This window comes from Artibeus jamaicensis, unplaced genomic scaffold (assembly GCF_021234435.1).
Source record: "Artibeus jamaicensis isolate MK-2021 breed Jamaican fruit bat unplaced genomic scaffold, CSHL_Jam_final contig_1128, whole genome shotgun sequence".
Taxonomy (NCBI): Eukaryota; Metazoa; Chordata; class Mammalia; order Chiroptera; family Phyllostomidae; genus Artibeus; species Artibeus jamaicensis.
Window position 1 is genome coordinate 727,450 of NW_026521220.1, and position 27,762 is coordinate 755,211.

The 27,762-nt window shown below is 53.0% G+C and overlaps 1 protein-coding gene and 1 long non-coding RNA gene across 2 annotated transcripts; both read left to right on the plus strand.

Annotated features, from left to right (window-relative positions):
* Window positions 1-511: 511 nt before the first annotated feature.
* On the plus strand, window positions 512-26,577 carry UPB1 (beta-ureidopropionase 1). Its single transcript, XM_037158735.2, is given in 10 exon segments — window positions 512-659; window positions 3,679-3,850; window positions 5,652-5,739; window positions 13,100-13,194; window positions 15,356-15,517; window positions 17,214-17,383; window positions 21,469-21,550; window positions 22,640-22,682; window positions 23,915-24,069; window positions 25,646-26,577. Coding segments are annotated over 10 exon segments (1,155 nt in total). The 5' UTR covers window positions 512-555; the 3' UTR covers window positions 25,730-26,577.
* Window positions 5,746-13,089, plus strand: LOC128627305 (uncharacterized). Its single transcript, XR_008391472.1, has 3 exons — window positions 5,746-10,392; window positions 11,267-11,698; window positions 12,375-13,089. It is a non-coding gene; the product is annotated as an uncharacterized LOC128627305 (long non-coding RNA).
* Window positions 26,578-27,762: the final 1,185 nt, after the last annotated feature.

Sequence of the window (27,762 nt, forward strand, 5' to 3'; positions counted from 1 at the left end):
TCCGTGTGGTGGGCCGAAGCCCTGCCCGCGCAGGCTGGCGCGGAAAATGGCTCTGCAGAAGCGGCGCTGCAGCAGGCTCGCCCTTCACCTCTGACCCGCGCCGTAGCCTCCCTCACCACCTCTCCAGCTTCTCGGTCCCACCCCGACACCTTGGGGCAAGTGAGAGGTGAAACCTGGAGGCCAGCAAGAACTGGAGGGCAAGGGAACAGCCCCGGCAACCCCAACAAGGGCCTCAGAGGGCGACTGAAGGCCCCCACGCCGAGCACCGAGGGCCCCAAGCTGTCCAACAGTGGAAGGGGCGTGTCCTGGCGCATGCCGAAGGGGTGCAAGGGCAAGGGGCGGGGCCACCCTCAAAGTCCTGGAGCGCTGACTGGCTTCGAATTGCCAAATCTTGAGGAGGGGCGTGTCCTCAGTAGCCCTCCAGGGGCGGATGGGCAGAGCTTGGAGGGGAGGGGCGTCTGCGGGCTTAGCCATCTCCCCCTCTTTCTCCTCCCCTTGGGGGTAAAGGGCAGGCAGTTTTGGTCTGGACAACGGTGGTGCTTGCGGTCTCCAGCCATGGCAGGGCCTGAATGGCAGTCACTGGAGCAGTGCTTAGAGAAACATCTGCCGCCTGCAGAATTGCGGGAGGTGAAACGAATTCTCTATGGCAAGGAGACCAGGTCTGGGGCTCAGAGGCTTGGGGTGGGGGGCTCTGCCTTGGAAGCAGAGAGTGTGGGTCTGGAGGACCAGGGAGAATGCTTCAGGATCTTAAGGACTCTGGGGGGGTGGAGGTGGGGGGAGGGCAGTAATGAAGTCCTAAGAGAGCGAGTGAGGACCATAAGAAATCTAGGTGACAGCTCTGAGGCGCTCAGGGGTCCAACAGCACTGACCCAACCTTTACAAGGCACTTCTCCCCCAGTTGCCCAGAACCAGAAGGGAAAGGACGGGTGTTTTTACTCCCTAAGGCTTTCTCTGTGGCCACCTAACTCTCCTCCCCAGCTTCCAGTAATCAGGACTCTCCCCTGATTGCTGTACTCTTGGTGTCTGCTCCAGTCAGTGCCTCTAGCCAGAGCCCCCTTGCATGTTAACTGATTGTCCAGCCCCAGCCCCTCCTTCTTGTAAGCGATTGGCCTCTGGCCATCCCTTGGTGGTATTGGCCTGCTGAAACTGGTTTCCCACTTGGCAAACCATAGAAGTTAGTTCCTACACTCAGTGCAAATGTTTTTCCACTGCCAGCCAGTCCTGTGCACCAGCAGGGTTTTCTGAGGGCAGTGCGCTGCTGGACTCTGGGTATGCAAAGCTGGAAGAGACTTCCCCTTCCAATCTGGTTTCTCTTCAGTCCACTTTTCTCAAAGCAGCCAGAAAACGTAAATCATATCTTGTTGCTCCTTTGCTTAAAAGTCTGTAAGGAATTTATTTCCGTAACCCTTAGAATGAAATCCAAACTTTGACCCCACGCAGCTTCTGACTAAATGTCCTTCCACTTCCGTGCCAATTGGTGGGCTCTCTGACCTTGGCAGTGACCTTAAAGCAGGAACCTGATCAACTCACCAGAAACTTGAGGGTACTCGTCGGACCCACGGTTCCCAGCTAACTGGGCTGTGGAGTAACTGCATCGAGGTCAGGCCTCAAACCCAAAGGTGTTCTCACAGCTGGTGGATGATAAAGGTAGAACAACTGCCTTTGGGGGTGGGGGTGGTACAGAACTTTGTCAAAAAGGGCTCTTCACACCCAAAGAAGTACCAGGACCGAGTGACCGTCAAGGCCCTGCCAGTGTGCTCATGCCGGAACGCCACTTTCCACCAAACCTGCCACGGCCCATCACGGGAGAGGCCTCTTGGAGTTGAGGATTCCCCCAAAAGGTGTCATGGTGTCTTAAAGCAAGGGAGAATAGGTTTGTTTTAAGGGTGAAGTGAGCCAGTTCTCCTGGGAAAAAGTTGGAGAGAGCTTGTGAGCCTCAGGGAGAGACTAAGCATGAGTCTTAGAAAAAAAAAGAAATAAGTTTTCCACATAGGTGATTAGCTCTCAGGGGTGTGGAGGAGAGGTAGAACCCCCAAAGTGGAGGGGCCTGGGCCGCATTGCCTCAGGCCTAGGGGAAAGAGCGTCTACAGGGATTTGAGGGGCAGGGGGGAGGGAAGCAGCACCCAGCATAGATGAGGAGGAGGCAGGAAGGTTGTGGTGGAATAATGGGACTGATGGTGGTGGAAAGATGTGGGGAGCAGACAGCTGTGGGCAGTGGATGGGGCGAGATGGCCAGAGGCTGAGGGACATCATCCAGGTGATGGTTATAGCCAGGCTTGCAAACCTGTGACAAGACCTCATCCACCTGACATTTTCCTGGCGTGAGACCACAGGCTGAGGACCAGGCTGCCAGGACCTCTCCCAAAGGGTGGTCCAGCTCCCTGGCCGTGGGCCTAAGGGAAAAAGGAACACCCTTCTCCTTCTCTCCTCTACCACGTGCCTCGTCCTGGTGCCGAGACCTGAGGGCAGGAGGACTGTGTCTGAGGCAACCACGGCGCAGGGAGGAGAGGTGTGGGCACCGCTGTTCTTTCCAACCTGCTGAAGCGAACGGAACCCTGCCTGTAATTGAAAAGCAGGCTGATTGTCAGGGGCGGACCCATCTCGGGAGCTGTCAAGGCTGTCATGTCGAGACTGCCTGGCAGGGGGTGGCGACAGGGGCTGGGGCTGACAGGGCTGTGATTTTGAAAGAAACATCTTTAAGAAAGTGACTTAAAGTAGGAGGGAAATATTATTATTAGATAGTGCCTGTCAGGTTGGTTTTTGATGTGTTCTCTGGGTGTTTCATAACCACCCTGTCCCTAGACGGTAAGGCCTTCCGGGCCAGAGGCCAAGCCTTCTGCCCCTGTGGGTCTCACCCGGGCACGGAGCGTGCGACAGGCATCAGCAGGTGTTTGCCCTTTGGCCAACGGTCACTTCAGGGGGAGGCTTTATGAATAAATAATCCACTTGCCTTTGTTAATAAACCACACACCAGGGAGAGCGCTTGGGCCTTTGGTCTGGACCCTGGGGCTCTCACCAAGCCTATGCAGCACTGAGCATAGAACCATCGTCCCTCCCCTGGTGGGGGCAGCAGCAGGCAGAACAGTGAGGATCACTGGAGACTCGTCATCGCTGGTGCTGAAGGGCCACAGGGCCCCCTGTCATGCTATCAGTCCCGGCCTGTCCACTCAGCCATCTCCTGAGCCTGGCTCTCAGCACTGTCTCTGTCTTATCCCCCGGGCTCTGCAGAGCCCTCTGGTTCCAGTCCACGGATATCTTTGGGAATCCATTCCCTCAAATTAGTCTCAGCTGATTGTTGAGACTTTCATCCCCACCCTGATATCAGAAACTCTAAATCATCAACCCCTGACTGGTTGCCCTGCTGCCCGCATCCCCCACCGGCTGCCTCCTTTGGCCAGATCTGACCGCTGCGGCCTACCTGCAGAAATTTCCCCAGTGACCGTCAGGTTAAGTCCACACTCAGTGCAGTATCCGTTCCCAGCCATCCAGGCCCTATCCCTCCTTCAGGGCCCTCTCCAGCTCCCCATGCATGCACCCTGGCATCGGACTGCTCTGCCTGCCTCCTTGCCAGGGTGTGGGACCTCTTCTCCCCTTGATGAATGACTGTGGGCTTGGGGGAATTTTAAACTCAGCACACCTCATGCAAATCATCTCCCCTCTTGTTTTCCGCCCTCTTAGGAAGCTTGACCTGCCCAGCAGGGCTTTTGAAGTTGCCTCCGAAGCAGACTTCGAGCTGCAGGGATACGCCTTTGAGGCAGCAGCAGAGCAACTGAGGGCACCTCGGATAGTGCGCGTGGGGCTCGTTCAGAACAGAATCCCCCTGCCGGCCGATGCCCCTGTGGCCAAACAGGTGCGACTGCTTTTGACCCTAAATACGGAAATGGGCCATGGCCCACTCCGGGCTTGGGACGCATCCACAGTCCCCTGCTGGCTTCTCGATCCAGGTTGGCGGGTACATCTAGTGGTTAAATGGTCTCTGAGCCGCTTCTGCCCTGGATGCCCCCTTTCCCTCCCTCCTGTGTCTCTGGCTCTTCTTTTTCTTCTGACTCCTACCCTTTCTCTACCTTCTCACTCCTCCCTGTTCTTTCCACCTACCCCTCCTCTTCCTCTTCTGTGATTGATCCATTGTCCCATTAACCCACTGGTACGGTGCCCTTTTGGCTGGCTCAGACTCTGTCCATGGAACCCGGCCAGCACACACCATCAGGACCGTCCGCTCGGCCCTGCGTCCCTCTGCCCTGCTCCTAACTAAGGGCAGGACTCACTAGACTCCAATGTCTGTCAGCTGGCAGTGCCTACAGAGTTGCAGGAGTATGATAGGCATTTGCTTATGACCTTACCATTAATATCAATGTGACAGCATCCTGGGGATCCTTAAAGAAGCGTGTTATCACAGACACAGGTGGTTTGTTATATACACTTCTTCACATCTTCCCCCAGCTGCTCAGCCTTTGCAGGCTTTCTCTGCAGAGGTGTCCTCCAGATACGGCAGGCTCAAGGATTCTCAGGGATTCTTGAGAAACCTAAGGCCCATTGGCTTCCAGATCCAGTTCTGCATTGTCTTGTACATTGGTCTTTTCCTCTGCTTTTGTTGAACTAAAAGGTTTCTGGTTTTCAGACTGGGTTGATTGTGAAGGTGTGCCCTTGACTGTCTCAGACGGTCAGGCCAGCCAGTGCAGGGCCGCGGTTTTCACCCCCACATACACAGAAGCACGCTTTGCACACTGCCAGCCCCCTGCAAACAAACGCCCGTGGAGCCCTGGTGTGCACAGTCCTGCAGGGGAGAGACGGAACATTGTGAAGAGTGTGCTCTCGGGTGTTCAGCCTGGTCCCCCTGGTTTTTCTTTGAACAAGCACTGTGAGCATCTCCTGGGAGCCGGCTATGCGTGCTGCCGAGGACATAGAGAAGATGAGGACACTTTCCCCTCACCCCCGAGGAGCTCCTGGGGTCGTGGGATAGACAGGCAGTGGAGGAATGTGACAGCATGATGGGAACGGCTCCACAGTAGGGGCACACACAGGCTGGGAGCACAGAGACACCTCGAAGCTCCTGGGAAAGGCTTCCCTCTGTGAGTGATACGTGGCATGGATAACACATCAAGGAAGGGTTGGGTGGCGGAAGGAAGCACATTCCTGGCCAAGGGCACGGCTGAGAAAGGCAAGCCATTCAATGATAAGACGCACACAGGAAAACAAAGCAGCAAGACAAGGCTCCCCTGAAACCTTGAAGGCAGGACCGTGGAAAGCCGGCAGGTCCTGAAGTGAGGAAGCAGGTGACCCAGGGGATGGCCCTGGTGTGTGGCAGGCCCGCTGGGTGTGGGCCCTCCCTTAGTAACCAACATCCTCACAGCGGTGCATCCTCTTAGCACCCCCACGAGGCAGGCGGTGTTCTCCCCATTCTCTAGTCAAGGCAACTGAGGCTGGGAAAGGCAGTACCTAGAGTGTGGGGGACCCCAGAGCTTCTGCAGCTCCCCCTTTTCATGCAGATGTCAGACCCGATGACAGAATGAGACTAGAACCTCCCCACCCTGCTCATCCTCTAGCAACTGACCGGGCAGGGGGTTGTTTTTCCGCGGGCGTTGGGATCAGTTCTAAAATGGTCTCAACCAATAGAACTAATGCGCTCTAATCCTTGATTTTTAAATCACCAGGTCTCTGCCCTTCACAGACGCATAGAGGCCATTGTAGAGGTGGCTGCAATGTGCGGAGTCAATATCGTCTGTTTCCAGGAAGCATGGAGTAAGTCTACCTTGGGGTGCTTTCTCTGTTGCCCCAAACAACACTGCATTATCTCCATGTTGATAAGAGTGTCTGCTACCCGATTTTTTAATTTTTACTTTTAGAGAGAGAGGAAGGGCGGGAGAAAGAGAGGGAGGGAAACATCAATGTGTGGTTGCCTCTCATGCGTCCCCTACTAGGGACCTGGCTAGCAACCCATGCACATGCCCTGCTGGGAAACAAAACAGAGACCCTGTGGTTTGCAGGCCAGCACTCAATCTGCTGAGCCACACCATCCAGGGCATGCTACCCAATTTTTTTTTAAATCTCCTTTCTCTTCTCATTCATAGAAAGTTTCTTTGTTAACAACGCCAGAAACCCAGGAACCCCAGCCTCCCTCCGTCTCATGCGCCCCAACCTGTCATCTGGTCCTATAAGTTCTTCCTCCCAAATCGTTCTGAATCCATTTGTACCTCTTCCTCCCCACCCTCTTACCACTGCCCTGGCCCAAGGCACCAAGAGCTCTCACGATGAATTCTGTAATCCAGTTGGTCTCCTTGTGCCCTCCACCCCAGCCCCTTCTAACTGGCTCTCCGTACCTTCTAGAAAAGATCTTTTCAAAACGTGACTCTCGGGTGTTCAGCCTGGTCCCCCTGGTTTTTCTTTGAACAAGCACTGTGAGCATCTCCTGGGAGCCGGCTATGCATGCACAGTTGGTTTCTCCCCTGGACCCTGCAGGGCTGTGTCCTGACCCTACTGAGGGTTCACTCTCCTGAGACCCCCGCTCCTGAGGGCCCGCTCCTTCCTCCCAGGCCACCACACCAGCCGTCCCCTCCTCTCGCCTCACTCCCCCAGCTCAACTCTCAACTCTCAGCTCCCACCTCCTCACCTAGTTATGTTCCTGTTACGTATTCGTGGTACCAGGGACTTTTTCTTCACTTCATTTTTATTTTTATCAAGGTAGTGCATGCTCATGGTTTAGAGTCAAATGGGTCTACAAGGTCTATTCCAAAAAAAACCCCAAAAACCTGATATCCTTTTCCCCAGAGGCATCTACTTTCAACTCTCTGCTGGTGCCTTTGGGATTTACCTTCATTTGCGTTGCTGCTTCCTAATCTTTCAGTTTCGCATTATCCGTTGACTTCTCCCTGTGGGGGAAGGTGGTCGGTATGAGCCCGTTCCCTCCTTCTGCCCGATTGACGCACGAGGACCTTCCTAGCCTGTCCCCCTTCTGTTCTCTGCCAAGCCCTTGTGGAAAGCTTGATTCCTCTCCCTGAACAGCTTTCTGTTTTCCCTGGAGTTTGCTTTGTTTTCAGCATACTTGCCACAAATTCTACCCCAGCTTTCTGCCAGTTCTCCAAGTCCCCTCGGGAGGTTTAGGCACGTGGAGCCATCACCTCCCTGAAGGAAGGCATCGCACAGTCTTCGCACCGCGCAGGCCTGGACCAGTTGTACCCTCCGCCGACTGCAGAGTCCTTCCTGAGACTTCCTGTCACGGTCATCCCGGCGTGCCCCCTTGCCTTGCTCTCGTGTTCTCCCATCCCACGTCTTCCTCTTTCTCACTTTACTCCCTCATTTAGATTGAGTACAGCTAACCTGTGAATAACATGGGTTAGAACAGTGTGGGTTTACTTACACATGGAGGTTTTTCATCTTGTAAACAGACCATCTAAACCCACAGTATCAATACTGTCCAACCAGCACGGTCCAATACCGTAAATCTATTTTCTCTCTCTTCTCTTTTCCTAATAATATTTTCTTTTCTCTAGCTTACTTTATTATAAGCGTATAGTAGGTAATACATTTAACATACAAAATATGTGGTAACTGACTGTTTACGTCATCTGTAAGACTTCTGGTCAGCAATAGGCCACTAGTAATTAAGTTTTGGGGGAGTCAAAAGTTATACACAGATTTTTAGCTGCTGAGGTCTTGGTGCCCCTAACCCCTGTGTTTTCTGGGTCAGCTGATAGCTCCCTGAGAAAGAACACATAGGAGATGACCTTTTGGGGACCTTGCATAGTTGAAAATACGTTCTTCCTACAACTTAGTTGATAGTTTGGTTGGGTATAGAATTCTAGGTTAGAAGTCGTTTTCCTTTGGAAGTTTAAACACCTCATTCCGTTGTCTTCTGGCTCCAGGTGTTTTTCTCTGGAAGGTTGTAGGAGATTCTCTTTTTCTCTAATTCTTTGAAATTTCATAGGATGTGCCATTATGTGTCTCTATTTTAATCTGTTATTCTGAGCACTCCGTGGGTTCTTTCAGTCTAGACATTTGGGTCCTTCACATCTGGGAAATTTTCTTATTGTTTCATTAGTGATTTTCTCCCCTCTTCTTCTCTGTCCTTTCTTCTTGATATCCCACTATTAGGATGTTGAAACCTGGGCCAAATCCCGAGTTTTTTTTTAAATGTATTTCCTTCTATTTTCATTGCTCTGTCTTTTCTCAATTTTCTGGTAGATTTTATCTAGTTCGTCATTCAGTCTTTGGTTTCTGCTCTCCTGTTTTGAACTTATTAAAGCGCTTTTGGTCTGAAAGTTCCTGTTTTTATCACATCCTGTTTTTATTTAACAGTGGCAGTATCTACTCATCTCTGAAAATATTAAGTAATATTTTTTTTCTCCCTGCATAGGCCCTGCTCATTCCAGTTGGTCTTTTTTTCCCCTGATGGATTGTATTTTAAGAATTGGGGGGTTCAAAAGCTGATTGCAATCTCAAAATTTGTGGGAAGGGCTCTTCCTCTGGGCTCCGTGATAGGGTGACCCAGGTTAGCTATTCACTGAGTAATCCCCCACGGTACTGTCTTCAGGTCATTTACTTCGGACTGGTTAGCTTCTCCAGAGAAGAGTATTCTAATCTCCTGCCAAGAAGAGAGAGAGAGAGAACAAAATACTGATGTTTACTTAATCCCTCTGTTTTGGACACTACTTGCCTTTATTTGTCCTGGTTTTCCAAAGGCCAGAGATGCTCTGTTTAACTTTCTGTGATGAATGAGCCTGAAGCCTTCTGCCGGGGCAGGAGGGGCACGTCCCAGCCTCTTACAGTAGACGTGGAATCTGGGCTTCTAACTGCTTCCTGATCAGACTCTCAGCCCATCCTTCTTGTTTGTCAGCCCTTCCTGCTTCCCCACCATCAGAGTTGCTCAGTGCTCCTGGCTCCTGAGCTTTCGACGGGGGGTCTATGGTGAAGAGTGGGGTGCCTCCTGGCCTCCTTTGCTGCTGGGGGGACTCGGTTTCCTCGGTCCTCTAAGATACCTACATATGTCCCTTGGCTCTCCAGCCTCCTGGGTGTTGTTACTCTTGTCCCTTTCTCGGTGCCCCATCCTTGATGGGTAATTTCCTTTACAGAAAAATCCCTTTACTGACCTCCTGGTGGGGTTTCAGGAAAGAGCGAAGGTGCGAGTCCAATCTGCCACCTTCACCCAGAAGCTCCTCTCATTTGTCACATTTCTTGTTTCATGTCCTTTGGATTTGTCTGCCTCATCCAGTAGACGGTAAGCTCCATGAGGCCAGTCTGGGTGTTATTCATTTATTGTGCCCATCTTCATCTCCACCCCTATTTTTTAACATGAAAAATCGTCATCGTGATAAAACATACGCAACATAAAATTTATTACTTTAACCATTGGTTAGTGTATGATTTGGTGACATTCAACACCTTCACAAAGTTGTATAACATCACCACTACCTGTACCCAAAAGTTTTCCTCATCTCCAACAAAAACTCTGAAACTCTGCCTCTTCCCTCACCCCGATAGCCTCTATTCCACTTTCTCTGCCTACGAACTTGACTACTCTAGGTAACTCCCAGAAGTGGAATCACATAGTCTCGGTTCTTTTGTGTCTGGCTTATTTCACTGAATCTAGTGTTTCCGAAGCCCATCCATGTTGTTGCATGCGTCAGAATTCCTTTCCTTTTTAATGGCTGCCTACTATGTTATTGTATGATATACCCCATTTTCTTCATCCCCCACCCTGTTTTATCTTTAGCGACTTGAGGAGTCCTTGGTGCATGACAGACACTGAAACATACTGGATGGTTCCACCAGCTTCCTCCCTCTTTGCACCTGGACAGCTCCCCTCGTCCATCGGGGCCTGGCACAGGCACTGCCTCCTTGTGGGGACCCCAGGGCCTCCCCAACGCAGAAGCAAGCGTTCCGTGGTGTCCTGCAGCCAGACTGGACTGTAACTGAGTCCTCTGTCCTGGCTGGCAGCTCCTGAGGGCATGGCCAGGTCTAGATTTACAGCCTGCCTCTGGGGGTGTCGGTTCAGTGAATAGGGAACCCCCTTCCCTCTGGTTTGAAACCCTGGTCGGGACTTAGCAGCCAGCTTCCCCCAACCTCCATTCCACATCCTTCTTTTGAACATCTGTTTACGTTACAGTAGTTGTGTAAACAGGAAAAGAAGCCATTAAAATGAAAATGGAGAAATTTGGAGAGTTTATCAATCTGAAATGAAATCAGAAAGGGAGGTTTTATCCTCTTGAGGCATTTGGTCTCTCCTAATGCTCTGACAGCTGAGAACGAATGGTCATTAAGAATCATTTTCGTTACCAACAGCTTTTTTGTTGGCTTCCTTAAAACAGTTCATCTCTCTTCACTGAAGAGGCGCCTGGGGAGTCTTGAGCCTGGTGCCAAGACCCCCTGGGGCTGCTGCTGGCAGAGCCTGGTGCCCACGTAAGTACCTCCATGGGCCACCACACCTGGCACCTGAGATGGTGGTAGTGCCACCGGTGGCCCCTTTGCGCTGACATCACCTTAGTTCCAAGCTTCCTGGGGCAGGGAGGAATCGGGAGGGGCGCGATTCTCTTTCTCCTTTGTGAAGTGAGGAGAGTCACACCTACTTTGCAGGGATATCCGGGCAAGCTGCCTATTATCAGGCCGGGTGCATGGCCCATGTTTGGGAAAGGTGGGCTACAGTTATTACCCCCAGTGGGTCGTGACCTGATGAAGCACTCTCCGGTCACATCACGTAGCTTCCCATGAGCCTTCCCCGAGGGTGACCAGAACAACAGCAAGCATCTGGAAACTTCTGCTAGGCTAGTCTCCCTGAAATAAGTGATCTTGGGTGATTAGGAGGAGGAAGATCTAAAGAGTATATGGAATCGGTCCAAACAGAGAATCTGATTCTCCAAGGAGAAAAAGACAAACAGCTCAGTAGGAAGCGGGCAAAGGGTAGAAACAAGTTGGCCCAGAGGACGGATCCAGAAGGCCAGGGACCACACAGCAAATTTAGTGCCATTAGACTGGAGGGCGCTGAAAAGTGTGACTGAGGCTGGAAGGGGATGGGACCCACACAGCCAAAGGTCCCTGGTGTCCAGCCCATCACGGCCCCTGCCCTCTCCTGCACAGGAAGCTCCCATTTTCAGCCTGGTATGCAGAGTGTTTTTTGAGCTGTTACTACATAAGTACATCTACCCACTATTTGAAAAAAAAAAGCAAACAAAAGTCAATGAATTTAATGAATTTGCTGGTGCATTTAGTCCTCTGGTGGTATCCAGCCAGAGATCACAGGGATGCAGTCACGTAATGACACGTCTGTCATTGCCAGATGGTGTGTAGACGGTGGTCCCATAAGATCATCATGCAGCTGAAGAGTCCCTGTTGCCTCATGATGTCACAGCCCTCGTGACATCACAGTGCAACACCTGAGTCACATTCCTGTGATGATCGATGCTGGTGGGAACAAACCTGAGCTTCCAGCTCTACAAAAGCATCGCATATACCGTATGCGTGATATATAATACTGGTAATGCTAATAGATGGCTATTGTTCCGATTCATGTGTATTCTATTATTCTATGCTTTTATTGTTTTTAGACTGCACTCTTTCTGTTCATTAAGAAAAGTGGGCTGTAAAATGCAATGTCACGTTACGGCGGCAATGGCCTCATACATTCCGTGTTTACCGCGTCCTTTGATTGCACCATTTTCTCACATGACTGATTTGATGTCGTCACTTTGCACAGTAACAGGCTGCACAGGTTTGTAGCCTCAGAACAATAGGCTGTACTGTACAAACTAGGGGTGTGGCAGACTGTGGTCTGTTATGCTCACACAATGTAGTCACCTAAGGATGCCTTTCTCAGAATGTGTCCCTGTCATCAAGTAGCACGTGACAGTAACGCGTTTATCCTTGGGGGCTGCTCAGCCCCTTCAGTGGGTCCCGAACTTCCTATGGGGTCATTAAGTGAGTGGCCTCTCTTGTTCCTAAAGAGACCTCCCTGTCTCTGGAGAAAAGCATTTCTATGGTGATGCTCCCCAGGTCGTAGCGTGGTCCTCCGTGGCCCGCTGGTGCTTCCACCCAGGGGTCTTCACTGTGCTTTTACCAACCTGCAGACCGGCCAGCAGCTCGGGATCTGCTGGTTGGCAGCACTTTAAGGCCACACCTTTTACACAATTTTATAAACATATATACATACAGAGTGGTGAAATAGACATAACATTTACTACGTTAGCTATTTTTAAGTGTACGGTTCTGTGGCATTAGGTAAGTTTTCGCTGTTAGCCAACCGTCACCGGCATCTGTCCTCAGAACTTTCTCATTGTCCCAAACTGAAACTCTGTCCCCACTAAACAGCAGCTCCCACCGTTCTCCCCTCCCCCAGCCCCTGGCAACCAGCATTCTAACGTCTGTCCCTGTGGGTTTGCCCACTCTAGGGACCGCACGTGAGTGGAGTCGCACGGCAGTTGTCCTCTTGTGACCATCTTCTTTCACTGAATGTAATGGCCTCACAGTTCGTCCGTGTTGCAACAAGTGACAGAATTTCCTGCCTTTTTGAGGCTGATTAATGCTCCATTGTGTGTGCAAACCGCGCTTTGTTCGGCTGTTCCTCCGTCAGTGGGCACTTGGGGTACTTCGTCTTTCTGCTCTGGTGAATACTGCCGCTGGGAACACGAGTGTGCGAATAGCTGTTCAAGTCCGTGCTGCAATCGTTTGTAAGACTGTAAGTGAGGGCCCTGGCCTGGCAGCCGTGTAGGCGGGAGTGCCAGCCTGTCCGCCAGAATACTGCGGGTTCGATGACCAGTCAGGGCCCATACAGGAGGAACCGATGTTTCTCTCTCACACTGATGTTTCTCTCTCTTTTTCTCCCTTCCTCTCTCTCTAAAATCAATAAACATATCCTCAGGCGAGGCGTAAAAAAATAATAGCAACTTTTTTTTTAAAAGACGATAGGTAAGACATTGGGTGCAGCTGCCTATTTTGCTGCAAAGCCCAAAAGTGTAGGCCTGACCTTCGTTCACAGCCAGGCACAGGGCTCGGAAGGCCGCCCGAGGCACTCAGGGCCACGTGCTCTCCTGGGGACCCTCTGCTGCCAGGCCGAGGAGCACCCCTCAGAGGCCTGGAAAGTGAGGTGTGAGCCTGACCTTTCTCCTCTTCACAGCTATGCCCTTTGCTTTCTGCACTCGAGAGAAGCTTCCTTGGACGGAATTTGCCGAGTCGGCGGAGGACGGGCCCACCACCCGGTTCTGTCAGAAGGTAGGACAGTCAGCTGCTCCTCGGACAGCACCTGCTGGACACATGCAGGTCACAGAGCAAGGCCACAGCTGTGGGGCGTGGCCTCTCACTCTGGAAAATGCACCTGTACCTGCCCTGTGCTTGTTTTTCCAGATAAGATTAGATAAGACTATTTACTGCCCTGTTTTACTGTTGCTTTCACTTAAAATGATAGTTCCAAAGCCAGAGGGGGGCCCTTAATGGCTGTTTCAGGCGAGGGAGCCGCAGCCAGGGAAGGGTGGCTTGGGTGACCCCACGGTATGTCCTGTAGCGGCAAGTGGCAGAGCCGGCCCTCGGGGATCAGGACGAAGTCAGCTCCTTGTCCAGGATTCCGCTCCTCCGCTTGCTGTCCGCCCGAGTTATGTAAGCTGCTCTGCGTGGCCTGTCTTCGTCCCTGGAGAAATTGGCTTTCATTTTTCTTTATTAAAACCTCATAATCCATGTTGTATGACCTCATTTATATGAAATGTCCAGACAGAGTAAACTCATGGAGGCAGAAAGCAGATTAGCGGTTGCCACAGGCTGGACAGGGAGGGGTCGACGGTGACTGCTGATGAGCGTGGGCTTCCTTTGGGGGTGATGACAATGTCCTAAAATTGGATTGTGGTGATGGCGGTGCAACGCAGGGAAGGCATTAAAGACCACTGTGCGGCGCATTTTAAAAGAATGAATTTTACGCCATGTGAATTATATCTTAATAAAACTGTTACTCCCCAAAAGAACACCTTAACATTCAAAGAGGCTACAAAGAGCGGACTTATCCTGCTTCTCATCTCCAACAGAAGAACTCCTCTCCTTTCTCCGCCTGGCATTTTAGATTGTACAGGCACATTTAGGGGGAGCAGGACTGGGATCGTGGTGGTTCTGTTCATTCGAGGCTGGGATTCTGGAACAGAATCATTCACAGCTGATTCTGTTCTCCGGCCGGAGGGGGGAAATCTCTCGCCCCCGGGCTGTGGACTCCTTGCTGCGTAAGAAAAGAGGAAGGGGGCCGGCGGGGGTGGTGGTGGATCGCGTGGGCCAGGGCCGAGGAAGAGAGAAGGAAGCGGGGGAATGACAAATGGTCCCAGGGGACACCTGTGTACACCTGCGTACACCTGTGTACGGCTGGGGACTGACGGCCATTGCTACATGCCTTCCACCTGTGTGCCTTTCCTTCTCTCCTGTCACTAAGGCCGGAGGTGATGACAGGCTAGTTACACTTGGGGACAATGACTGGCTAGGACTGTGTACCCTGCCGGTCCCTAGGTCCTGATGCTCTTATTCGTGACAAAGGAATTCAGTGTCAGGGAGGTTTTATATGTATATGAAGCATGATGATTGTTCTTTTTCCCTTTTTTTTTTAATGTGCCAAAAAACAGATGACATAAAATTTACCTTCTTAGTCATGTTGAAGTACACAGTTCAATCCTTACATTTGCTGTGCTCTGAAGTAAGTCCCAGGGCTTTTTTAGCTTGTAAATCTGAAACTCCGCACCCTTCGCAGCTCCCCCTGCCCCAGCCGCTGGCCAGCGGGTTCTACTTTCTGTTTCAGAGCTCGGCTCCATTGCATTCTTCCCAGGAGGGGACTCAGGCAGGACCTATTGTCCTTTTGTGACTGGCTTCTTTCACTTAGCATGTTGTCCTCAGGGTTCGCCCATATGAAGGAGGACATTTGCGTGACAGGATTTCTTTCCACTTTAACATTGAATAATATTCCGTCGTGTGACCATGCTACACGTGTTTATCCGTTCACCCACAGATGGGCACGGGGGTCACTTCCACCTTTTGGCGCTGGTGAATGACGCTGCTCCAAGCAGCGATGTGCAAATATATCTTCACGAGCCGATTCTCTTGGGTGTGTGCCTGGGAGTGGAAGTGCCGGGTCCCATGGTCATTGTGTGTGTCTGACGTTTGAGGAACCGCCACACCACGTCCAGGGGGCTGCGCCTGCTCACTTTCCCACCAGCAGCGCACAAGGACGGTGACGATTCTTATTTCTCTGGGCTTGGCCTTTGGGACCGCACGGGCCTTCAGGCTTTCAAACAGCAAGTGGTGGCTCTGAACCAAGGCTAGTTATTTAGAAGAACCATTGAATTCTTCAGTAAAAATCCATGGCGGTCGACTTGACAGGAGGACTCTGCTACATTTATTATTTTTCCAGCTGGCCCAGAAGCACAACATGGTGATAGTGTCCCCCATCCTGGAACGGGATGGAGTGCACGGGGACGTTCTGTGAAACACAGCCGTGGTGATCTCCAATTCCGGGGCGGTCCTGGGCAAGACCAGGAAAAACCACATCCCCAGGGTGGGCGACTTCAACGAGGTGAGTGGCCCCTCAGCTGGCCCGCCCGGCCGGCTCGCCTTCCCGCACATAGACCCCAGCGGGCCTTTCTGTGAGGGCCGTTCCGTGTCGGATCATGTCACACCATGTGATGCTGGCGCACAGTGTGTCTGCAGGGCTCAGGGGCCTCCCACATTGTCCTGTATCACATGGATGGACAGGATTTGGGGGCGAGGGGCTCCTGGAAGAGAACAAAACACTTTAGCACAGAGGTTTTTTGTTTGTTTATTTTGTTTTTTAAATATTACCTGATTTAGCTTCCTGAAATTCTTCTGTGAAGTAAGTGGTATAGAAGTCAAACCGAAATAAATCACGCACAAGCGTGAGATAATCTCCGCAGCCCCTGTCGGGCCCCGGGGGGGCAGAGGTCCATGTCTGTGGGTCACATGGGATCTGAGTCAGCCGTTCCCACGTGCTGGGTGACACTGTGCACACGTGTCAGGCGGGGCTTTGTGCCCGTGGTCCAGGTCTAAGCCAGGGGAGCAGTTCTGATTGGTTAGCGCCAATCCTACGGTTGATAGGACAGAGGGGTGGACATTTGAGGAGGAAGATGAACCCCACCTAATACCTAAGATGTGAAATCTGAATGGCTGTTCCAGCCCATCGTGATGTTCCCTGACTGTGGGGGTCCAGCCATGCTCAGCCAGTCAGATGGACAAGAAAGGGCCCGGAGAGCTGGCCGAGGCTCCCCGCAGAGAAAAAAGAACATGGTGTATCTCGGGAACAGCTGGACACGGGGACAGGAAGACTTGCCCCTCGCCTGTTTACCCTGGGATTAATCTTTAGCTCCCTGGAGATAGCAAAGGGCTTGTCTCAGCGCACCAGGATCTGCTTTGGTGTCCACCACACGCGCACACCCTGATTGCTCCTGACCCCCAGTGAAGTCGAAATTAATGAGAGGAAGCAAAATGCTCAGGGAGCAGATCAGTTTAGGGCCCTGACCTGCCCTCTACCCCACCCCCACGGCCGTCCATGGCACTGTCCCAGGGCCGGCACCCCCGAGGGGGCAGGCAGGAAGGGGGTGATGGTGGCCCTGTTTCCCACCTGTCTGCCCTGTAGGGACCTCCTTAGCCCGGGTGGACACCCAGAGGCATCATGGAGAAGACCACCCTCTGGGTGTGAGTCCCAGTGTCAGATGGCTTTCATGACCAGCAAGTCACACGCCCCCTCTGGTTCTGGTGTTCCCCACTGGCGGGCGAGGACTGCTCCTAATGAGCGTCTGGTCCCTTCAGCTCTGACATTTTTTATAGGAACACGTGCCCAGTGAGGTCACTGACCACTCGTGTTAACACTGACCAAACCTCAGCCTTTGGCCGGACCCTGCGTGACTGAAAGCTAGCTCGCTAAAGTTGATCCTTGAAATACTGTGGGGAAGTTGCTGTGAGGGTTTTTTTGTTTTTTTTTTTGTCATATCACGAAAGAAATTGTGGGTAAATGCCTAAGCCGTGGTAATTTCCCCTCGAGTTGGCTTGTAGTCCGGGGTTTCCCTGTGTTTTTTTATTTTGGGTTTGTTTTGGAGCATATTAGAGTTGTGAACCTCAAGTTCAGTCACACCCAGTGTGTGTCATTTTTGGAGTACTGGCGACGGAGACTTCACTTTTTTCTGCCAAGTCTCAGGGAAGGGGAATCTTAGAGATCTCAGGGGCGCTGATTGCAACACCGCCCTTTGTCTTCCCAGTCCACTTACTACATGGAGGGGAACCTGGGCCACCCGGTGTTCCAGACGCCGTTCGGGAAGATCGCGGTGAACATCTGCTTCGGGCGGCACCACCCCCTCAACTGGCTCCTGTACAGTGTCAACGGGGCCGAGATCATCTTCAACCCCTCGGCCACCATCGGGACGCTCAGGTTCCTGTGCATTTGGGATTTGGGAGGGTCCTGGGGGGTGGCTTCGGGAACAGGCAGGCGCAGCCACCAGGACGTCTGACAAATCAGAGCCCCGGGGTTTTGTGTGGTATATTTAACCAACACCCCCAAAAAGTTAATCACAGCCCCCCTAAATTGCTGCTCTGCTGTGAAATACTGTCCTTGGCTACAATACTCAGCCATGAGATGACAGTCATCCCCCCATCTCCCCCAGAGTGGTCAGGATTGAAAAAAACTCCTCAAGTGCCAGAGCGGCAGGTATCCGGCCAGCATTGGCGCCCCTCCCTGCCCCTGTGCTCCTGGGGGCGGTGGGGGGGGGGGGGCCGTGTGTTCCTGAGCCTCCTGTCCGTGACACCCAATGCATGGGAGGCAGACACCCAAACAAAAGAGCAAACGAGGGAGTCAGAGCTGAGAGGGCCCTTAACGGACCAGCCAAGTGGCTCTGAAACTTGTTTTTAAGCAGCTAAGTGTCTTCTTCTTCAAACACCTAACACGTGTTCTGATCAAGGCTGCGGGGCCGGCTCAGCAGCCCCCATTCCCCCCTCCCTGGGGCAGGACCCCGGGGGTCCCTCATTTAACGCCCAGGCGAGCTGGCTTCACTGCAGCCTGGCCGCCAGGTCTCTCCCCAGCGGCCGAGCCCTTGGGTGGTTGCCCGGCAGCATCATCGACAAGAGCCAGAGCTCCAACAACTTGTGTACAAACCTCTTTCTCCCCAACTCACTTCCTCTAACGCAGGGCGCCTGGGCGGAAGGTGCCTGGGTGCCAGTGTCCCCACAGGGCGAAGGCTGCAGGGGGGTTGCCGCTCCCTCCCTCTATGGGGGGCAGCCAGTCCTGGTGGCCCACATGTTGCTATTGTCCTCGCTTTACTAAACTTCAGTCGAATTTCTTTTAAATGTCAGAAGGTGGCACTTACTTTACCCTCGTTTTTAAAGGATGGTGTCCCCTTCTCAAGAGTGACATCCCCTCAGCATTCCGATTTGCGCCTCAGGTCCCTTCCAGAGACAGACCCCAGACCCTGTCTGCTGCCCCAGGTTGGCTGCCACGGCTGCGAACCCGAAGGTTTTATCCACGTCCAGGAGGGGCGCTGTGGGGCAGAGGAGCAGTCACATCTCCGTCTCCCCTCAGAGAATCTCCCCAGGGCCTGGTGGCAACTTGGTCACTAACACAGCGTCCACTGGCAGTTGTGACAGAGTGTGGTTGCTGGCCCTCTAGCCACGAAGGGGGCCTGAGAAGAACCTCCAGGCCACCCCCTGGAGCAGCCCCTCCTGCCGGCCATGTGTAAGGCATTCACACGCTCCATCTCCATGCTGGGCCCTGGAGGAACCCAAGCCAACACCCTGAGGGCCTGGGCTGGCTCCTGGGCCGGGGAAGGTGCAGCTGCGGCCTCAGACTCACATGGCCAACTCCTTGACCCTGCTCCCTTTACGAGCCCAAGTTAAGCAAACAGAAACACCCCGAGATAATATGCACATAACTGCTTATGTCCTCAGCAACCTATTAGGTTTATTAAAAATGATGGATTTTCCTTCCTCACCTAACTCGTGCCTGTGAAGGGGGTGGTGAGCCCAGTAGTCAAAACACAGGCAGGTCCTTATAGAAAATGGTGTGTTTCATGAAGGACTAAAATGTTTACACCTTTTGATCAGATGATTATACTCCCAGAATTTTACCTAAGGAAGCAACTAATGGAGTAGGAAGAGGTTAGACACCTGAAACATGGCTGGAAGCTCTGTTTATAAGAGGAGAAAAGCTGAGAGGCAGGGAAGTGTAGGGTTGGGTGGGTCTCAGCCCGTCTCCTCCAGGGGTCCAGTTACGGCAGAGCGGGCAGAGCGGCTGAGAAGGTCCTCTTGTGGGTGGGCCACCTCACCACGACCATGAGCCTACACTCCCTGATGTGTGCAGGCTGCCCTCAGGACTCTGGGACACTTCTCTGCCAGGGATGGTCCTGGAGTGTGGAAAAATTACCACAGATGTTTTATTAGGATGGCAGAATTCTGAGTGATTTTCTTCCAGTGAGAAAGGATGTTTGTGAGATTGATGGTGAGTGTATTTAAGTGCAGGGCGGGGCGAATTCCCGCCAGCGGCACGTAAGCACCGTCTCCCAGCTTCCAGAGCCGTCCATCCCCACCCCTGACACCTCTCCCCACCCCGTGCGCTCTGGGCCGACAGGGTGTCCGCACCCACCGCGGGGGTCTCTCAGTTTTAAGCGTGCAGGGGCGTTGAAGTGCTTTGCAATGAAGCGAGTCACCCTGACAGTCACATGCAGCCCGTGTGGTGGAAGGTTTCTCCCCACGTGTGCGTTAGTCAGAAAGCTGCTGTCCCGTCCCCTCGCTGCGCCTCGCCGTCCCCCTCTGACTATTTTTAGGGGCTGGTGTAGCCGCACTGGGAACAGAGCAGATGTCCCCGCTCCTTGTGGGCTCTCTATGATTCCTGCACGTGCTGGGCTCTCACGAACCCCCGGCTTCCTTTCCCTCACTTGTTCTGAGAGTCTAAGTTCATTGCCAGCTGTGGGTTGCAGTCCTACGCAACACATCCTCCCTGGGGAATGGCGAGAAAGATGTTTGTGGCACTTGCCTTGTGACTGTCTATTTCATTCCTGAAAATGTCATTTACGGGTGTGTTTCTGTAAAAATCCTTTCTTAAAAGTTTTGTCAGTTTGGCTTAGCAGCTGGGGGGAAAAAGCAGCAAATGAGTCTCCTCAATCAAGCCTGTGATTTTTTTTTCCAGACTCATGAATTCTCCTGAGAATTAGGCTTATGACAAGTATCCACCCCCCTCCACCTACTCTCTTGTTCACGCCAGGTGCACGCTGACAGGAAGGAAGATTCCAGGGCATTCTGCACCCAGTCACTCCATGTTTCCAAGTGGGCATCATGCCTGTTGATTCAGAATCTTTTCTTTTTCTATTATCTTAATTTAGTTTTAGAGAGGGAAAGGGAAGGAGGAAGAGAGGGAGAGAAACATTCCTGTGAGAGAGAAACATCGGTTGCCTGCCCTTTGTACGCACCCTGACCGGGGACAGACCCCGTAACCCAGGCATGTACCCTGATGGGGAATCGAACCAGCAACTTTTCACTTTGTGGGATGAGGCTCCACCAGCTGAGCCACACCAGCTGGGGCTCAATCCAGAATCTTAATGATGTTGTTCCTCAGACAAGAGATAATTAGCGACCAACCAGAATTCCCAAATTCCACGGCCCAGTTGGTGGGCTGGAGAAGGTCAGGGTCTCTGGCTGGGGCTGGGTCTCTGGTTGGGGCCAGGTCTCCTGCCACATCTTCCCCTGTGCAGGTGCTGGGCCGACGGACGGCCACAGCTCAGCTGTGCCTGGAGGTCACCTCCTTCCTGGGCCACAGAGAGAACCGGGGAGCCCCTGCTTAGAGACTCGGGGTTTAGCAGAGAAAACCATACAGGCACTGGGAAATGGGGACGAGCTCAGGGAGGTGATGCCTGCTGCGGAATCTACCCCCTCCCCGTTACCTAAACCCCGTCAGGTTTGTTCTCTTGTCTTTGGCCTGAAATCTCTCCCAGCGGAGACTGCTTTGCAAGGCCACACCACAGGGTAGAGTTGGGGCAGGCGGGTAGAGCCTTCGCAGGGCCAAGCACAAGTGCCCCAGCTCCCTTCTGACATTTTCCGGGGCGGGGGGGGGGGGTCTGCGCAGCCTGGAAGGTGGGTTCCTCACCGAGCCGGGAGGAGGGGAGGAAGGAGCAGGTCGTGGAGTTCCTGCCGCGCAGCCCGCTCTAGAAACCTCACCCGCAAGGTCACCCGGCCTTGACTATCCGCCTCCCTTCAAGGGCGTCTCGAAGATGGGACGGAGGCTCAGGGAGAGGATTGGATCCAGGGCTGCTGCTCCCCGCAGCAGGCCCTCCCCCAAGGGCTCCTTGGGCTTGAGTATGGGACAGGCCGAGGACAAGCTGGCCTGCTTGTGGATTAAGGGTCACCCACAGGCACGCGTCTCCCTGGCTGTCCCCACCAAAGGCCCGAAGGGTGGGAGCCAGGCTGTAGCTCGGGGCAAGCATCCCTAGGTCTGGGGAGGCAGCACCCTGGTTTCTCTCCTCTTTTACTCAGCGAGTCCATGTGGCCCATCGAGGCCAGGAACGCCGCCATTGCCAATCACTGCTTCACCTGCGCCATCAACCGCGTGGGCAAGGTAAGTCCCCAAGGCCTCCACCTGGTCGACCGGGTGCACCGAGGAGGGGACAGAGCTGCTGTGAAACCAGCCTGCCGGAGGGGGCGTCTTCAGACCAGAGGAGGCCACGGGGAAAGCCGTGGCTGGCCTGGGTAGGGCATGTCGCACGGGTCCTCCTGTTCCCTCGCCGTGTGCCTGCCACAAACCCTAGGAACTGTCCCGGTCTGTCACTTTTAAAGATATCCCTACGTCTCTCCTTTGTCTGGTTTAGTTTTAGCTGAAGCCGTTGTGAGAGGCTCTCACCCTCTCCCTCCTAAGTATCTGGTTTCATATTTTTTTCTTTCTTTTTTAAATTGATTTGAGACAGAGAGAGGCGTGTTGATTTGCTGTTGTTACTTGTGCATCCATCCATCAGCTGCTTCTTACACACACCTGGACCAGGCACAGAGCCCGCGACCTTGGCACACGATACTCAAGCAGTGGAGCCACCCAGTGGGGCTGGTTTCGTGTTCCCCCGTTGGCCCCCTGCACTGAGCAATTCTCACACAGTGCATTTACTACATACAACACTCCTCATTCTTACCGATCAGATGGCCGACTCCAGTCGAGTGCCCGGCCAGTCTGAGATAGCCAAGGTTCCTGCGCTCGGTCGGTCTAATTTCTAGCAACATAAAGAAATGTGGTGTGTTCATTGTCCTGTGTGGCCCCCATTCTAGTGTGCTGTGTGGTTTCCATTAGGCTTTGGGGGACCCCCAAACAGTATGTGGACCCCCACCCTTGATGCCTTCACAGACCCTGGGATACTCCAGCAGGCAAACCCTGGCCATGTCTCCCAGCAGACTGTAACCTCCCCGAAGGCAAAATCCGGGTCTTCGCCTTGCTTGTCAGATTCCCCGCTGGCCACCTGGCCTGCATCTTTCACCCAGTGCTGGGGACTCACTCAGCAGGAACACTGATTATTGATTAGGCACTTGTTGGTCGGGCAGTGAGGACAGGCCATTCCGTCTTGCCCTGACCGATTCTCCCCTGACTCCGCCTCAGCCTGACTGTGTGAGGAGCGCAGTGGCAGTGCCACCTACAGGCGCGTCTCACCTTGCTGTCATTTCACAGGAGTACTTCCCAAATGAGTTTACCTCTGGAGACGGGAAGAAAGGTATGTCCCTGAGTTTCCTCGGTGGCTGCAGTTGAGGAGCGGGTCTCCTTCTTGTTTGCCTGCCCCGGGCAGGGTCCTCCCCACGGACTGAGTCTGCACACCTGGCACCTCGAGGGGTTGACTCCTCTTGGCTGTCACACCCAGAGTGGGAGCCTGCTGTGGGCCGATATGGGTAGACAGCGCTGGGCTCGTGACCTCCTCATCCCTGGGTGGGGGTCAACTGGGATTGGCTTGGACTCCGTCCCTCCTGGGGACTGGTGCACAGATGGCCCGAGAAGATGTGGTGGAGTCCCTGGTGAGCTTCCCCAAAGAAGGGATGCTTTGTCCACCCTGCAGACCTCACTCCCCGCTTTCCTGTCCATCCCCAAACTCAGCTGGACGGATGCCGCAGATCACCGGCATGGGCGATCTTGGGATCCCAGAATCCACAGCTGGTTTTGATCTGAGATGAAGTACCACCTTGTCTCTGCTAGGAATCCCCCTCCTCCTGGTCCCACCAGTCTGTCCAAGAATGTGGGAGGGAAGGGCTGCTCCCCTCCCTGAGGAGGAGTCCTCACTAGCTCAGGTTGTCCCCAGGGAAGCCAGAGGGGGCTGAGTGGGTTTGTTTCTGGGAAAAGCTCTTCCTGAAAGGGTCCCGGATAACCCCATTTGAGGCCCCAGAACACCAGAGTCTCCAGTCCCAGTTACCTCCCTGCAGACAGGTGTGGAAGAGGCAGGGGAATGAGGTCCACTGGGCACCTGCTAGGTCCTGGCCCATGCCGGGCCCTGCACTACACCCACCTGCTCCTTACGGGCCTGCAGGGCGGCTGTTAGCCCTGCTTTACTGGGAGCCTTGGTGGGGAGTGAGAGCAGAGGCGACACAGTTGGCAATCAAGTGAAAGCAGAGCCTCCAGCTCCCGGTGTGGGGCTGCCACAGGAAGTGGGCCCACAGGAGGCCCTAGAGAGTCACACGACTCCTGTGGGCTGTGGAGCAAAACGCCAACACTTCTACAAAGGGACCTTTAGAAATGTCACCAGAGGTAGAGGTGAGAGCCACAAGGATGACTTTTGCAGCAAACTGGCTGGGCCCTCAGGGCTAAGAAGGGAGGCAGGTCCTCTGGCCTCAGCATCTGGCAGCCACTGGAGAGGGTGGTGTGGACACTTTGTCCTGTGTGTCCCTCAATGCACTTGCCCCCCTGCAGAGTCCACTGTGTGTCCGCAACCTCACGGTGTTTTCCTTCGCTCCTTCAAAGCCCACCAGGACTTCGGCTACTTTTACGGCTCCAGCTACGTGGCAGCCCCTGACAGCAGCCGCACTCCCGGGCTCTCCCGCAGCAGGGACGGACTGCTGGTTGCTGAGCTCGACCTCAACCTCTGCCGGCAGGTGAATGACGTCTGGACCTTCAAGGTGGGTTTCTGAGTTCCCTGCTGTTGCTCTGCTCCTCCGCCCGAGCCCCCATCCGGCTCTCAGTGCTGGGAACCGCAGCTGCGGGGTTTGTCCTGGGGGACAGCCCGTGTGAGGCTCAGAGTTGGGCGGAGGGCTGCGTCTCTGCCCCCTTGCAGGTCCCCCAGCCAGGGCTGCTGCGCAGAGGAGGAACCACTGGGCGAAGTGCTGCCCAGGCAGCAGGCCTCAATAAATTCTCCTCTCATCTGATTTAGATTCTAGGCGCCTTCAAACAAATTAATCTCAATTTCATTTGTCCAGAGAATAAAGTAAATTAGCTTCTCTGATCCTTTCTTTCCCTTCCAGGCATTTGCACTTATCACAAGACAGATGTGGGTGTCTGGCTCTGCCTGTGGCCAGCCCTGCCGTCTAGGCCTGCACAGCAGAGGGAAATGGGTCATGCAGAGAAATGGAATCTAGGCCCTGCTCTGCCACTTCCTGGCTCAGCCAACTTAAGCAAGCCCCTTCTGCTCCCGGGCCTTGGCGCTTTCATTTGTAAAATGAGAAGCTTGACTTGAACGTTCCAAGCCGCTTTTGAGACCTAAGACCTGTGACACCAGGAATCCCACCAAGATGTAGGTGCCCGCCCTCCTGGAGTGAGGGAGTAGCAGCCATGGGACCCCACAGAATGTGGCGTCTCATCACGGACACACACAGAGATGGCTGCATTAGTGTTGGGCAATATTTTCACCAGTGCAGCACCCACATATAAGCAGATCCCACATGCAAATGGGGGCACACTGTCATGACTCACTGGCTTTGCCCAGCGTGCCCGGGAGGGACCAGGGCTTTGGTCCAGCCAGGCTAAGACTCCAGGCCGGGTGCAAATTAGCAGTTGGAACCAATAAACAGAATGTTTTCTCATTAGTAACTTCTTGAAAGCAAAAGACTTCCCACGCTGTGGTGATGGGCATGAACTCCTGTTAAGGCTTTGGGAAGGAGGGAAGGAAGGTGGGGCATGCTGGCGTGTGAGCACTTTGGGTGGGCTTTCCAGTCCTGCCCCCCAGCCTCTCCCAGCCTCCATCTGTGTCCGTGATGAGGTGCCATGTGGAGTGTGGATGGACCTCCAGGCCCAGAGCCAGGAGACCATGGTGCAAATCCTAGGCAACCCTACTCCTAGCTGGTGACCTGGAGCAGTTTACTCCCCCGTCTGGGCTGGAGGCTGCTCTGCCGGGAGCTGCAGGTCCACAGGACTGTCCTCCTTCCTGCCTTGGTGCGGGCCACACCTTCCGGGTGAACAGATCACAGATTGCAGGGTTCTCCCAGCGGGAGGGGCCGGGGTGTGTGAGTCATGTTGGCATCCGTGATCTTCACCACTGCAGCGCCGGGGTCAGTGTTGAAAGGTCATGCAGGGTTGAGGGGGTGGGGGTAGGATGGGGGGGGTTGTTTCTCTGTATTATAGTCTGAAATTGTCCTGCAGAGCAGCCCTCCTGATGAATTTCTGTCCCGTGGCTGCCCTCTAGTGGCAAGAGGTGGTGGCGAGTAAATGAGGGGCGTTTGTAAACCAGGAGCCTCTAAAGTGCACCCGTTTTGCTTTCAGATGACAGGCAGATATGAGATGTATGCACGGGAGCTTGCCGAAGCCGTCAAACCCAACTACCGCCCCAATGTCGTGAAGGAGTAGCTGCCCTTCAGCCCCTGCCCACCGTGGAGGGCACCTCTGCCCACAGCAGATCAGCAGGTGCCACAGGCTTTGCCCTTCCGAGTCTCCCTGATGACGCCCTGAGAATGTGGCCGTCCAGACTGATTTTTAAATGTCCAGATGGTGAGGCTGGAAGGAGGACTGGCTGCTTAATGGGTATGAGGTTCCTTCTGAGGTGATGCAAATGTTTTAAGACGAGATAGGGGTGATGGTTACAAGAACTGTGAATGTCCTCAAGGCCACTGAATTGTCTTCTTTAAAATGGTTCACTTTATGTTATGTGAGTTGTAACTATTTTTTTTTAAATCCTGGGCAATGTTTGTGCAGGTTGATTGGAAGTTAGGGAGATGGGCTGCCCAAGCCCGAGGTCCCTCATATCCTTGTTTGGACTCAGCAACCTCAGGGGAAGCGTGGGCGTGTATGCGCCAGTTGGAGAGGGTGAGGCTGGTCCAGAGTCCTGGACGGCCCCGGGCAGAGGGCAAGTCGCTGGGTGTGTCACCCTGGTTGGTCTGCAGCCTCCAGTTATTTAATCAGACGTAATCTGGGTATGGCTCTGAAGGTATTCTGCACCTGTGACTCAGGTCCATAATCAGTTAACTAAGCAAGTGAGATTATCCTAGATGATCCTGGTAGGTCCGATTTCATCAGACAGAAGGCCCTGCAAGCTGCCCTGATGAGAAAATTCGGCCTGTGGGCTGACAGCAGCTTCAGCCCACTCCTGGGAGTTCCAGCCCACCCTCCCTGGCAGTCTGATAGATGTTAGACTTGTCTATCCGGCTCCCGTAATCAGTTCAGGCAATTCCTTGCAATAAATCTCTTAGTGTATCTTCTACTGTTTCTGCTTCTCTGGTTGCACCCTGACTGACACAGAGTCTGGGGCTGGAAGTGGTACCGGAACTAATAAATGAATTCCGCAAAGCAGCGGGACACAAAGTCAACACACAAAAGCCTGTTGCATCTTATACACTAATAATCAACAATCTGAAAAGGAAATTAAGAAACTAATGTATTTTACAACTGCATCAAAAAGAATAGAAGACTTAGGAATTAACCAGGGAAGCCAACAACTTATACAACGAAACACTGGTGAAAGAAATTAAAGTAAGATATAAATGTTAATAAATGGAAAGACAACCGAATTGTTCATGGATTGGGAGACTGAACATTGTTAAGATGTCAGTACTGCCCTGAGCAGTTTGCAGTTCAGTGCAATCCCCATCCGAGTCCCAAGGATGTTTTTTACAGAAATAGAAAAATCCATCCTAAAATTCATACGGCATCTCAAGGGACCCCCAGTAGCCAAAACAGCCTTGAACAACAATGAACTTGGGGGACTCAGACTTCCGGATTTCAAAACTTAACACAGCGCTCTGGTGATGAAAACAGGTGGTACTGGCACAAAGACGGATACGAACACCAATAGAAAGAATAGAGAGCCCAGAAATAAACCCGCACGTACATTGTCAAATGATTTCCGACTAGGGTGCCGAGACCACTCAGTGGGGGAAAGGCCAGTCTTTTCAACGGTGGCGCTGGGACAGCCAGACATCGGTGTGCAGAAGAATCAAGTTGGGCCCTTCCCTGACTGTATGCAAATGTTAGCTCAAAATGGGTCAAGGGCCTTCTCATAAGAGCCAGAACTCTTAGAGGGAAATATAGGGGAAGCCTTCAGGACATTGGATTTGGCAGCAGTTCCTTGGATGTGGCACCAAAGCACCAGTAGCAAAAGGAAAAATAGATACGTTGGAACCTTTGTCAAAATTAAAAATTTTGTACGTCAAAGCATGCCATCAATAGGTAAAAAGACAGCGAACAGGATGGAAGGAAATATTTGCAACTCATGTACTGATAAAGGGTTAAATTCAAAAACTAAAAAACAATCTATGGAAAATGGGTACAGGGCTTGAATAGATTTTTCTCCAAACATATACCCAGGGGTGCTCAAATAAATAGTACAATAATTAATAAATAATAATGCAAGAAGAAGCTGTGTTTTGTGTGCTCACAACTGCAAG